At 45.7% G+C, this 14,218-nt stretch overlaps 1 protein-coding gene across 4 annotated transcripts in view; it reads right to left on the bottom strand.

Annotated features, from left to right (window-relative positions):
• MYOM1 (myomesin 1) overlaps positions 1-14,218 on the bottom strand; it is a 326,724-nt gene that overhangs the window by 25,616 nt on the left and 286,890 nt on the right. For all 4 annotated transcript variants that reach the window (XM_029591071.1, XM_029591066.1, XM_029591067.1 and 1 more), the window contains 4 exons: positions 12,923-13,036; positions 5,778-5,865; positions 3,647-3,685; positions 1,619-1,724 (listed from right to left, as the gene is read on the bottom strand). In XM_029591071.1, coding sequence (XP_029446931.1) covers positions 1,619-1,724; positions 3,647-3,685; positions 5,778-5,865; positions 12,923-13,036 — 347 coding nt within the window. The remainder of the gene's footprint in view (positions 1-1,618; positions 1,725-3,646; positions 3,686-5,777; positions 5,866-12,922; positions 13,037-14,218) is intronic.

Below are 14,218 nucleotides of genomic sequence, written 5' to 3'. Positions count from 1 at the left end.
TTGTATTGGGTCATATAGAACTGATAAGAGGCAATTCGGGAGATGAGCATTGAGCCCTGGAAGACACGGCGACCAATGGTATCTAGAAATTTTTGCTCCTTGCCTGGGGGAAAGGAAGTGCGAGGTTTTGATCTCTTTGCCCTCTTTTGGGCAGATTCCATGATGACAGAGTGATGATCCAATTGAGATTTTTGAAAACCTGGGGCTGATTGTACCAAATAAGTGGTGTCAGCCTTCCTGTTGACTGGAGCAACAGAGCCAGGGTGTTCCCAGTTTTTTTTGAGGAGATCCAGAAGAACGTGGTGAATAGGGATGGAGGTTATTTCCTTGGGAGCATCCAGGAATTGCAACAGCTCCATCATTTGGTGCCTGTCATCTTGTTCGGTCTTGTTCACAAAGTTTATGAAGGAAAGGTTCTCTGGAGGAGAATGCTTTCTGCTTTCAAAAGGAGAAGGTGGTGAAGGCAGGTCATCGGTATCTGGTGAAGAATCATCTGTCCAGGTATGGTAGGGATTGGCATCTGCACCTCTAGGAGCACTAGGGGAATGAGATGGTGGAATCCCTGAAGGTCCTGGTCTAAGAATCGAAGGAATAATTGGAGGCACCGATGAAGGCATCGAAGGCACCGGTGCAGGCATCGAGGGCATCGATGAATGGATTGGTGGCGCCGACGGACGTATCGACATTGATGGACGTATCGGCATCGATGGCTGAGGCATCGGTAGGACTCCCGATGGAGGGATGCGGAACGGTGTTTCCCCTCCCGATGGCAAGGTAAGCGGAGAGGGCACCGGAGCCATCAGTGACCCGGGATGCATCGGTGGAAAAGCGGCGATGAGCGCTTCCATTTTGGAGAGCAGTGGTGCCAACGCTGACGGAATCAGGTCAGCGGTCGGTTCCATGATCGGTACCGGTGTTGGTGCCGGAGGAACTTTGAGTTGATGCATCGCCTTGTCGATGGACTCCTGAACCAGCCGGTCCAGTTCTTCTCGGAGACCTGAAGCAAGCAGCCCCAGCTCCGGAACAGAAGAAGGAGGCAGAGGCATAGCCGGAGGGACCACCGTTAAAGGCGGAGTTGCGGCTCACAATCCCCTTTCGGGTGAGGGTTGCCTCGGTGGCCCAGTCGCCAAAAAGGTCAGTGCCTTTTCTGGATGGGGTTTTTTCGATGGCAGCTCTGACAATGGCGAGGTCAATGATTTCGATGGTCCGAGACTTCCAATGTCGATGACAATGTCACTCTCTACGATCCCCTCGGGCCTGAGGGGGAGTGGAGGAAGTTGAAGGCCGAGAAGTCGTCAATGCTGGACGGTCACTGGCCGGTGGTCGATACTGGCGCGAAGTTGACAGTGCCGGTTCTGACGATGTGATTAGGCTCCATCCTGTGATGTCACCCATATGTGAGGACTACCATCCTGCTTGTCCTGTGAGAACTGCTTTTTCATATTTGTTTGCATCTTTTGACTCTGATTTTTCTCATACATGCACTCTTAAGGCCTTATTCATAAGGGACTTTTTACTATAGAAATAAATTATTAAATAAAGCAAAAAAGTCCTGTATTGACTGCTTTGGAGAGGCATTTCCCATAAGCACTGTACCTGAAAGCTCACATTTACTTACTTTTGTGTCCAGCTCACTTTCAGATCATCCACATAATAAGTCACAAAACAGTACAATCTGATGCCTTCTTCTGTGCTTCGAACCTTCAGCTCTGTGGCAGACTGAGCTAAAAAGTGTGCAAAGTGCATTAACCACTAGCAACTTATAAGCAACAGTTTAGTTAAAGACAAGCGGCGAGTGTCTTACCGAGCCGCGGACATAACATGGGGGAAACCGCGTGAGATGAGAGGAAGCGAGGAAGCGGGGGAGGGGAAAAGGGAGGGGGTTAGGAGCGAGGCAGGAAACAGAGAGTAACAGGAGAGGGGGAGGGGTATACAGGAGTGGGTGGGCAACGGTAAATTTTAAATCCAGGGAATTTGATTGGTTATTAGGGATGTGAATCGTTTTTCGACGATTAAAATTATCGTCCGATAATTTTAATATCGTCTTAAACCGTTATGGAACACAATACAATAGAGATTCTAACGATTTATCGTTATAAATCGTTAGAATCGTGAGCCGGCACACTAAAACCCCCTAAAACCCACCCCCGACCCTTTAAATTAAATCTCCCACCCTCCCGAACCCCCCCCAATGACTTAAATAACCTGGGTGTCCAGCGGCGGTCCGGAACGGCAGCAGTCCGGAACGGGCTCCTGCTATTGAATCTTGTTGTCTTCAGCCGGCGCCATTTTCCAAAATGGCGCCGAAAAATGGCGGCGGCCATAGAACAACACGATTCCACGGCAGGAGGTCCTTCCGGACCCCCCGCTGGACTTTTGGCAAGTCTTGTGGGGGTCAGGAGGCCCCCCCCAAGCTGGCCAAAAGTTCCTGGAGGTCCAGCGGGGGTCAGGGAACGATTTCCCGCCGCGAATCGTTTCCCATACGGAAAATGGCGCCGGCAGGAGATCGACTGCAGGAGGTCGTTCAGCGAGGGTTCCGGCGCCTCGCTGAACGACCTCCTGCAGTCGATCTCCTGCCGGCGCCATTTTCCGTACGGGAAACGATTCGCGGCGGGAAATCGTTCCCTGACCCCCGCTGGACCTCCAGGAACTTTTGGCCAGCTTGGGGGGGGGCCTCCTGACCCCCACAAGACTTGCCAAAAGTCCAGCGGGGGTCCGGAAGGACCTCCTGCCGTGGAATCGTGTTGTTCTATGGCCGCCGCCATTTTTCGGCGCCATTTTGGAAAATGGCGCCGGCTGAAGACAACAAGATTCAATAGCAGGAGCCCGTTCCGGACCGCTGCCGTTCCGGACCGCTGCTGGACACCCAGGTTATTTAAGTCATTTGGGGGGGGTTCGGGAGGGTGGGAGATTTAATTTAAAGGGTCGGGGGTGGGTTTTAGGAGGTTTTAATGTGCCGGCTCACGATTTAACGATTTTTCACGATATTTACCCCCCCCAAACGGCAACAATACGATTCCCTCCCCCTCCCAGCCGAAATCGATCGTTAAGACGATCGAGGACACGATTCACATCTCTATTGGTTATGGCTCGTGACATAGGGGCTGAAGCCAGCAGAGGAAGAAGGCTGAGAGGAGGACTAGGAGCGAGAGATTTGCTGTACCGCCCGCCTACCCTGTTGTATTATGAATGTTTATGTTGTACATTTCTGATGATGTTAATGTCGCAGTGGAGGCGGTAAACCCGAGCCCATTTTATGTGTTTAAATGTTGGATGGGGGAGTTGGTTGGGGGAGGGAGGGTGCCCCGTGTAGTTGGGGGGGTTGCTACATGGGATGACCGCAGAACCGTGGGGCTAAGGTTCACGGTAGAGCTTGTTCTCGCTGGCACGAGGCGGAGCAGGCAGGAAAAGGGGGGAGGGACAGCTCCACCATTGGAGTCAAGATGGTGGAGGGTGTGAGGACTGGGGGAGGGGTGGTTACAGGTCATGTTTATTGTAAGGGCTCGGGTTGTGTTTGTTAATAAACTGCGGCCTATTTTAAAAGCCAACAGGTGTTGATTTTTATTGGGGGCAGTTGGGGACGGCAAGCGAGCGCACAGTGTTTCATCCCAATGTTATTAAATTCACCAACAAACTAAACACTTACCAATCGCGTTGCACACACCACTCATCAGATCTGCAAAAGCTGTAAGCACAAGTTCATCATCAGAGATTGTAAAGTAGCCTCAGATTTAAACACATGCTCAGTTACTTTATTTTCAAGATAAATGCTACTACGCATGCTTTGATTTCCCAGCAAACCATTTATGTACACTGATTTCTGCAATATATTTAAATTGCACTGCATTTGGCACAGTGAAGTAGCACGTCAGTGCTTTACTTGAGTCTTTCATAACCAATGGTGATGGGGGTCGCACAGATGGTTTAACCTAACTCCTAATGGACATTCATTCTCATAGAAAAGGACAAACTACCATGACTGGTGCCTTTGCTTAAGCCAGACTGTCAGAACCAGCAGAGTGCGAGTCAGCGCTGGATTTGGGTGCATTGACAGACTGCTCTGTGCCTAGCTCTAGCCTGTGCTAGGGGTGCTGCAGTTTCATGAGCAGAACATGCACAAATTTTGGACAATCAGGAGATCAATAAGATGGCAATCGGCAGCAAGAAAATGCATCTTCAGAAAGGTTGCCTAACTTCCCGGGATTATTTCTGGTGCACAAAGCTATGTATAGGACATGCTTAATATCTGTGACTAGTGCATGAAGAGAAGATGCATAGGAAATCCGATGAGAAGAAATATCTGCACCCCATTTAGCTGAACATGCAAAAGAAAGACATTTTTAAATATTTTTACATGTATATATAGTGTATGATTGTCAGCTTACATTTATTAACTTTATTTCAAAACTTACAGTTACAAATTGTGAACTCATTAGTTCATGAATCAAACACGTAAAAAAGATTCTGAAGCAAGATGCCCACTATTAAAAGTATGCTGAAAAAAGGCATTACTATCTGAGCATCAGAACTGCATGATACTCAAAATCAATACATTTAACTTATTTTTTAATGTAACCTTATAGGAGCATTTAATAATATTGATAAGCATTAGCAATACTGCATTTATGTTCTATTGCTTAATGAAGCACAAGTTAGCAGACAGGGACTAGTATAATGTTACCCAAAATTTGGAGAACATTGGGTTTGGTCCAAAGGCCCATTTATTATCACTCTATGCACTGCCACAAACTGAATCCAGTTCTTAGCTCAAGCTTCATGAAGTGCTTGAATGGAGAGGTAGGGTGCTGCGGGACCTACTTTATATATGGGAAATTGGTAGGGGCAGAAAACAATGACCACACACAAGTGTTTCCCTGTGAAGGGCTAGCTGGAAATAGAATACAGAAAGAAGCTTTGTAGAAAAAGATAAATAGAAAACTAATTCTGACAACCAAGACAGAATGTGTGTATTACCCATTGTGCAACCAAAAAAACAAGTATATGAATTGTATCTTCAATGTGCTGTTATCCAAAAAAATTTTGAAACAATTGTATTTTAAAAGATGTAAAACCGCATCAGCAAGGCAGACGACGGCAGTGAACCCACTTGCCGTCCGGACTACTCATCATTTGCGGCATGATGTTGAATGTCTGATTTTTTTAATTTTTTTAATTTTTTATATAAAGCAGCTAGATATCACTTTGAATGTCCTCTGAGTCCCGTGTATAAATTGAATTGCATCAATGACCCGAACTGTCCCAAAATAACACCCGACAACGGCCGGTGTTTCGCGATATAAATCGCTTCCTCAGGAGTGAATTAACATCATTGTTACGGCAGATGCTTTCTGATGGACCCAAATGTCTCTCATATTTTTCAGCAGTACGATTTATATCGCGAAACACCGGTCGTTGTCGGGTGTTATTTTGGGACAGTTCGGGTCATTGATGCAATTCAATTTATACACGGGACTCAGAGGACATTCAAAGTGATATCTAGCTGCTTTATATAAAAAATTAAAAAAATTAAAAAAATCAGACATTCAACATCATGCCGCAAATGATGAGTAGTCCGGACGGCAAGTGGGTTCACTGCCGTCGTCTGGCTTTCTTTTAAAATACAATTGTTTCAAAATTTTTTGGGATAACAGCACATTGAAGATACAATTCATATACTTGTTTTTTTGGTTGCATATGGTTTGATATACAAGACAAGTGCTTTGGTTCTTTGTTCTTTGGCTTGTATTACCCATTGCACATGAGCTTGTTGGTCTCACCTGCATCCACCAGCTTCAGCATACTCTTGTCCTTCCCTCTGTCATCTTTAAGTATTACTTCATAAATGCCAGCATCCTTCTTAGAAACCTGTATGAAATGCAGGTAAATAATCCTGAGATATAGATCAAGAAGGCATACTATTGTTTCTGGGGCCTTTTGCCTTGTGATTTATGAGGCTGACATGCAATCATAAATTGGAGGTGTGAAGGGCAGAAAACATGAAACCTTTGGACTTGCAGGAGAGCTCTTTACTGGAGAAACTCCGAGCAGCGTAAGTCGGCTTATGGACGCGCAACTGCCTGTGCTTGATAACAGACGCATGTCCAGCCAAGGACCAGTTTCACCAGTTTGTTTACCAGTTTGCCCAGTGTTCTGCTAGGTCTTCCCAACCCCACCTGTTTCTTTAGCCTGCACTCCCCCAGTTACCCCAGACCCCTCCAACACCTCACAGATGCCTGTTATTTTTTTTTTAAACTTCTCCACAGCAGAAGTAAATTTACAAGGCACTGGACAGGCTCGTAGATACTTGTGTGCGCATCTCTTGGCCCTGCCCTGGAATGCTCACACCATGCCCCTTTTTTCTCCGATTTGAGATATTCACGCATCTGCACTCGTGCGCACATCTGCCCGCTTTTTAAAATTGAGTGGACACATGCAAGTGCCAGATGCGCACCCATCTTCTGATTTCGACACATATCTATCTATTAAAATTCACCTTATATTGTTTATTTGTGTGTGTGGTGTGTGTGTCTGTATATATACACAGACACACATACACATCTCTCTCTCTCTCTCTATATATATATATGTTACAGAGCATATGGAAACAAAATGCATTATGTACTTACAAGCTCAAAATCAAGGATGCATGGAAACAATGAAATGAGAGTAATCGACCCTCAGGGATAATATATTCTGAGGGTCTAAGGGTTCTTTAGTGGGTGTTTGATCAGGTGCAGCAAAGGACCATGGATGAAAGCACTCAAATGCAAGAGTGATCAAATCCTCTCTGTGTGACAGCACTGAATGGTGATTATTAACACCTTGGAATAACTGCATACACTCAAAAGTGTGCTTACAAAACAAGTCTGACTTATTTATTTAGAAAACTATCCACAATTTGATTCAAAGGAACAACTGAGTGAGCACAGTTTACTCAAAGCTCTACTTAGCTTTTGGGTTCAGCACTCACTCCACATTCCTGATTATTGTCTCATAACACAGCCTAAGGATTTCAAAACATTCTTCTCCTGGCCTGTATGAGGTTATAGATCTCATCAATCCTTTCCATTCTGGTGCTTCATTCTGGCCTTTCCTTGGAACTGTGAGGTCAAGGCTCTCACTTCAATTAGAAAAATCATTAAAAATCTTATTCTATTTTCAGATTAACTACTTGGAGAAAGCCTTGGGATTTTAAAGCATGTCGCTTCTCCCTGATTTTCCCAAGGAATTGGTCTCCTTAGTTTCTAATGAGCGGCTTCCAGCTCTCACAGAGTACACCCAGTGAATCCTTTTGGTTCCAAAGTTACTAGAAAATAGATCTTCTATTTTACTCACAATTCAAAGCCTGAATCTTGTTTAAATAGCATGGGAACACTTTACTTGTGCTCCTTTGGGCTTTCTATTCAGTTGGAATCTGCCCCTTCATTTGCAGCTAGCCAGGGATTTTTTTCCCATTTATTTATTCCTTCCTTCTCTCTTTTCATGTCAACCCCAGTTCATTGCAACAACTATCCCACTGTGTATCTGAGTGTCAGCATAGGTTGCTGTTGCTTGACAACTGGATCTCCCTCTCTTTAGGGAGGAGTTGTAACATTTGGCCAGAAGGAGGAAGGCCCCGCAACTGGTCGCACTCACCCCTGAGAGCAGCCAACGCTCTCCAACGCCGTTTTTAGATGCCGCCATGCTCTCGCTTTGTGCAGGGCTCCTTAGGCACATGCACACACCTATTGTTAAAGGGGCAGTGGCGGGAAAGCTCCACAGTGCCCTTAGGTGACTTCCATCAGGCCCCATTTACAGCTGTTCTGGACCTAGCTAATCACCTCAGCAACAGGTCCTTCTGCTTAGCAGTGCATGTGTCTCTCTCTCCTGTGCCTTGTCTCGCTGTTGCTTCCTTGTCTCTGTTGTTCTGCCTTTGAAGTCCTGCCTTATCCTGGTCCTCCATGTCCTGTCTTCTCCCAGTTCTGTCTGTTTCGGCCTGATTCCTGGTATTGATCTCTGCCTTGGACCTGAACTACTCTCTTATAGAAACATAGAAATGACGGCAGAAGAAGACCAAATGGCCTATCCAGTCTGCCCAGCAAGCTTTCACACTTTTTTTTTCTCTCTCTCATACTTAACTGTTACTCTTGGTATTTAGTAACCTTTTGTTCTATTTCCCATCCACCTCTGCCATTAATGTAACCTTTTGGTTCTATTTCCCTTCCACCCCCGCCATTAATGTAGAGAGCTGTGCTGGAGCTGCTTCTAAGTGAAGTATCTAGCTTAATTGGTTAGGGGTAGTAACCGCCACAATAAGCAAGTTACTCCCACGCTTATTTGTTTACCTAGCCTGTGCAATTCAGTCCTTGTTGGTTGTTATCTGAATATAAATCCTCTTTTCTTCATTCCTCCCTGCCATTGAAGCAGAGAGCTACTCTGGATATGTATTGAAAGTGAATTATCAGGCTTAATTGATTCAGGGTAGTAACTGCTGTAACAAGTAAGCTACACCCATGCTTATTTGTTTACCCAGACTGTGTAGTTCAGTCCTTGTTGGTTGTTGTCTGAATATAAAATCATTTTTTATTCATTCTCCCCTACCATTGAAGCACAGAACTACACCGGATATGCATTGAAAGTTAAGTATCAGGCTTGTTTGATTTGGGGTAGTAACCACCGAAACAAGCAAGCTACTCCCCACTTTTTTGTGAATGCAAATCCTTTTATCAACATTTCCTCTTGCCGTTGAAGCATAGAGCACTGTCGGAGTCACAGTAACCGTGTGTATGTCTATTGAATAAGGGTATTATCTCCAGGTATTAGCTGTCTTTCCCACAAGCCACCCTCTCTTCATTCACATCCTCTAGACTTTATGGATCCAGAGTGTTTATCCCATGCCCCTTGAAGTCCTTCACAGTTTTGGTCTTCACCACTTCCTCCGGAAGGGCGTTCCAGGCATCCACCACCTTCTCTGTGAAGAAACACTTCCTGACATTGGTTCTGAGTCTTCCTCCTTGGAGCTTCAAATCGTGACCCCTGGTTCTGCTGATTTTTTTCCAAGGGAAAAGGTTTGTCGTTGTCTTTGGATCATTAAAACCTTTCAAGTATCTGAAAGTCTGTATCATATCACCTCTGTTCCTCCTTTCCTCCAGGGTGTACACATTTAGACTCTTCAATCTCTCCTCATAAGTCATTCGATGAAGACCCTCCACCTTTTTGGTCACCCTTCTCTGGATCACCTCCATCCTGTCTCTGTCCCTTCAGCGATATGGTCTCCAGAATTGAGCACAGTACTCCACACGAGGCCTCACCAAGGATCTGTACAAGGGGATAATCACTTCCCTTTTCTTACTTGATATACCTCTCTCTATGCAGCCCAGCATTCTTCTGGCTTTAGCTATCGCCTTGTCACATCATTTCCCCCGACTTCAGATCATTTGACACTATCACCCCAAGGTCTCTCTCCTGCTCCGTGCACATCAGCCCTTCACCCTACATCAAATACAGTTCTTTCAGATTTCCACATCCCATATGCATGACTCTGCACTTCTTGGCATTGAATCTCAGCTGCCATATATTCAACCACTCTTCCAGTTTCCTTAAATCCCGTCTCATTCTCTCCACTCCTTCCGGCGTGTCCACTCTGTTGCAGATCTTAGTGTCATCAGTAAAAAGACAAACCTTACCTTCTATCTCATCCGCTATGTCACTCACATAGATATTGAACAGGACTGGCCCCAACACCGATCCTTGCGGCACTCCGCTTAACACCGCTGCCTTAATTTGCCTGCTGCCTGCCACTGACCATTGCTTTGGACCTGGACTATGCTCTTCTCACTGCCTGCCTCAACCCTTGGCCTGTACCTAGTGATTATCTGATTGCTGTCTGCCCTGACCTCAGCTTGGCCCTGGACTCTCTCTTTGTCTTTGCCCTGTAGGACTATTGCATAAATTCTTTTGGCCCCTGGAACTCAAGGGCTCAATCTGTGGGGAATGGGGCTGGTACAGGTGGAGCCCCATGTCCCAGCCTGTTATGGGAGCAGTCCCATTTCTGAGGAGATTGTGTACCCTTGGGCAACAACATGACCACAGAGGAGCTCCGGGAAGCGCCGAGGCAGGCGAGGAGTGTCCAAGCACAGGCTGGAGATGCAGGACCCTGGCCTCTGCTGAACCTGAATGCATCGAAGAGACCCAGCAATGCAATGTCGGTCTCTGGAGTAGCCCTCCGGCCACTCGATAGTCCTTTCGGACCTGCTGATGGAATGGCAGATGCGACAGGACAGACAGAGGCTGAGGGCTGGAACAGACAGATTCAGATGAAGACTCAGGAGGTTTGAAGGACTGAGACGAGACTCAGGATGTTTGAAGATTACTTGAAGGCCTGAGACGGGACTCAGGAGATTGCTTGAAGATTAAAATGAAGATTAAAGATACGTGAAGGACTCAGACGGAGTCACAGATTGCTTAAAAATGCAGGATTACTTGAATGATGAGACGGAACTCCAAGATACTTGAAGGACTCAGACGGAGTCACAAATCAAGAGTTCTGAATAGGTACTGCCACACCACGCGCCCTACACAGCCAATCAAGGCAGGTCACAGACCATGCTGGTGGTTCCCGACTCAGGTTACTTGGAGGTTTCAAGACGAAGACTCTGGCAAGGCCTACACCGAGGCACGCCCTCCAGAGCCAGTCAAGGCAAGGCACGGACCACGCTGGAATGGAATAGGTTTAGGCAGAGTTCTTAGTCATGGATGGAGACAGATGCAAGGAGCTCTGAAGACCTGGACAGGATTGAGGATAAGGAGAAGGACCTCAGGTTCCAAGGACTCGGAGAAAAGGACTCGGCATGGGAGCTCGAGTAGAACTCGGAGTATGGAACCTGAAGCTTGGAGGATTAAAAACAGGGGTCTTCTGGAGGTTTGCGCTGCTGAGGCAAAGGACATCTGGATAAAGGAAGATCAGGATGTGAAGACATCAGGAGAATAGGATATCAGGACTTCAGGGGCTTTGAAGGACGAAATAACAGGAACAACAGGAGATCTGAAGAGAAGGACATCAGAACATCAGAAACTGGAAGGACGAAGACACCAAATTCAACGAGAGCCCTTGACGAAGATGAAGACGAAGACATGGATTTCCAACATGGAACAGAGTGCCTAGGAGAAGCTGGGTTGAAGAGAAGTCCTAAGGAGGACTGGCTCCTTGTGAAGGCACTGAAGCAATGAAGATAGGCCCTTCTTATAGGGCTGAAAAGGCATACCCAAGATGAGGACATCAGGAGGGGCCGCAGGATACTCCCACTGCGGCCCTTTAAGAAATGAAGGGAGGTGCAGCCTCGCCCCTAAGGAGGAAGGGGCAGGACCTTGGAGAGCGGCATCCCTGCCGCTGAGTGAAGCAGGAGCAGGCCGCAGAGCAGACCCGACATGGGAGGCGGCTTCTTGCCGTGGAGGAGGAGCCGTGGGCGGCCTCTGGGCCACGTGAGGACGCTGTCGGCAACCTTCTGGCGGCAAGGTCTGCACTATGGCGGCTCCCCATCGCCAGACCAGAGAAAGAACGTCGGCAGTCTCCGGACCGCATGGGGAGCGGCGGCGGAGAATGTCGGCGGCCTCTGGGCTGTGTAGGAACGCCGTCGGTGGCCTCCTGGCCGCAAGGGCTGCACGGGAGCGGCTCCAGCCGCACTGAGAAAGCATTGGCGGCCTCTGGGCCGCAGGAGAAAGAAGTAGAGAGAGGTGAGAGGCTGCCTGTGGTTCTGGCCGCAGACAGAATTGTAACACATCCCACAGCACGTGCACCAGCTGTCGACATAGGCCTAATGGTTTTTATCCACTAGGCTATGCCAACCATGCCACAACACAATAGTCCACTTCTATTACAGCTGTGAACACTTCTCTGTAGCAATCTCAGCTCCAACCAGCCTGGGGAGCAGCATCCAGTTCCAGGAGCTCAACCTCAGTTTCCTGTCTGCTATTGGGCTGGTTAGTGTTGAGGTTTTAAATCAAATTTGCTATTAGAATAACATTCAACAAGAAAAAAATATATTTTGCAAGGTTTAAGATGCATGGTGTGTTTTCTTTTAAGCATTTATATTGTTAAGTCATTTTGAAAGTCAATGAAACATAAACAAATTAAATTGAAAACATGGCCAGAAAAGGGATTAAATAGGCAAGAGGGAACAAGCTAAGCAGGTACATAATATTGCTATTTATTTTTTAATTTTAAAAAATCAATAGAGCTGCTTACAGATGATACCTTTGTAAGGTTAATGTATTTTTAAAGATGTTGGCTTTTGGGATTACTATGATCCCTTCTTTAGGCAATGTTTCCTTAAACTGTATTTATTTTATCTTCATATCCTGCTTTTCCTGACAAGACGCAACTCGGATCACAGTACCAGCACATAATGATTTCCCTGATCACACTGGCCCTTTGTTAAAAGTTTTACCATTGACACTTTACATGAGAAAGAACACTTTAGCAAATGGCTTTAAGCACTTTCAGTTATCTGAATTACCAGGTCAGGCATGAGAAAGAATGTGAGAAAAAATACAATTTTGTGAAAATTTTCATGGAGGGTCTGCCCAGTTTGCAACTTTATTTGCCTCGGCTTTAATGGCATGAGGTCAGTATAAAATGCAGGACACAGTGAAAATTCTCCAAAACTTCAGTTTTGTTAGGGGTTTAAACATAAAATTAAACTGAACAAAAAATAGATGGCTTTGCAAATACAAAAAGGTTTTTTTCCTTCACCTATTTCAGTGCTACAGAAATGGTAAATAGTGGCAGTAGTCATTTCTTCACCAAAATTTCCATGACATTCAATGAAGAAATTTGTCGTTTTTGTTTTAGTTGCACATTTTTTTTCTTGGGGGGGGGGAGGGGGGAATTCACTAGATGTCAGTAGATTTCTCAGATGTACAGAAAAGGAGTAGGTTTGCATACCTCGGAAATGAGCAGAGTGCAGACACCATCTTTGAAGTCGTGCTTCTCATCCACCATTATTTCCCTCTCATTTTTGTACCATACAATACTGGTTTCCTTTTTAATATTTGCCACCTAAATTAAACAATAAAGAATTACATTTTGTTAAATCAAGTAGTGTAATTTGAACCTTAATCTGCTTATTTTCTGCATCTCTTATTAGAAATCAATTTACATCATCTTTGATACTAGCTAGCCGTGTTCAGAACAATTACAAATCACCTTACATCTAGTATCAAATGACTACATATGATGATATGCATATTTTTTTCCTTTTTGTACAGAGCTATCAGGTGTATGCAGCACTTTACAGACAGCACAAAGGGAGCAAGACCCACTCAGATTCCATTCAATAAAGCCCAGGTACTAAAAGCATGTTAAAATTAACTTGCGCACTAACCTCCATTGGTGCATGCGATAATTAACGTGCTATGAACTAAACCCCTAAGAAGGAGCAAAATATACACTGTTTATTGACTATTTGGGCACTTTCAATTTTAATGTGCCCAAATATGCTATGCTTTTAAATAGTCATTAGCATACACATCACTTCGAAAAGACAGCACTTCCTCTGGACCCTGTCCCACTGAAGACATCATTGTGGTCTGGATCCACCCTCCCCTCTCTAAAAAAAACCCCCAAATAAACAAGCATCCCATGCCTCTGGACCTCCTCTCCCAAAAAGATATCCTTGTGCTCTTCCTCCTCCCTCTTACCCAAAAGAAAGGCATCCTACTCATCTGGACTTCCCAAAAAGATAAACACCCCCCTGGACATTCCACCGCAGTGGACACACCCTCAGCTGCCCCACTCCCTGTGTTTCCCCTTGATGATCCAAAGTTTTCAGCATGCTAAAAAACACCAAATCGCCAATGGACGCCAAAGTGGTAGGAAGTAAGAGACTCTTCTTCTGATGGCTTAGCATGGGAGTGGGAGGTGTTTTTTTTTTTGGGGGGGGGGGTGTCCACTGTTAATATCTTTTTGGAGATGGGTTCTAGAGGAGGTGGATGTCTTTTCAGAAAGGGTGGCTTCATGGGCAACGTCTTTTCAGGGTGGAGGGCTGGGTGCAGGGGAAGATGGTCTTGGGTGGGTGTCTGGGGAAGTATAAAGAAGGTAGGGGGTCTTTTCTAAGACTAACTGGTCCTTTTATATTTAGTGCCAGTTTTTTCTGTAACAGTGCATTGTTCGTAGTGCATGTGCATTGTGTGTCTCATTACATTTACTACATTGGCAGTAAACTATTTTATTAAATGTGTA

The sequence above is a fragment of the Rhinatrema bivittatum genome, chromosome 2, assembly GCF_901001135.1.
Source record: "Rhinatrema bivittatum chromosome 2, aRhiBiv1.1, whole genome shotgun sequence".
Lineage (NCBI taxonomy): Eukaryota > Metazoa > Chordata > Amphibia > Gymnophiona > Rhinatrematidae > Rhinatrema > Rhinatrema bivittatum.
The sequence above is the reverse complement of the archived record's forward strand: the minus strand, read 5'-3'. Positions and strand labels throughout refer to the sequence as shown.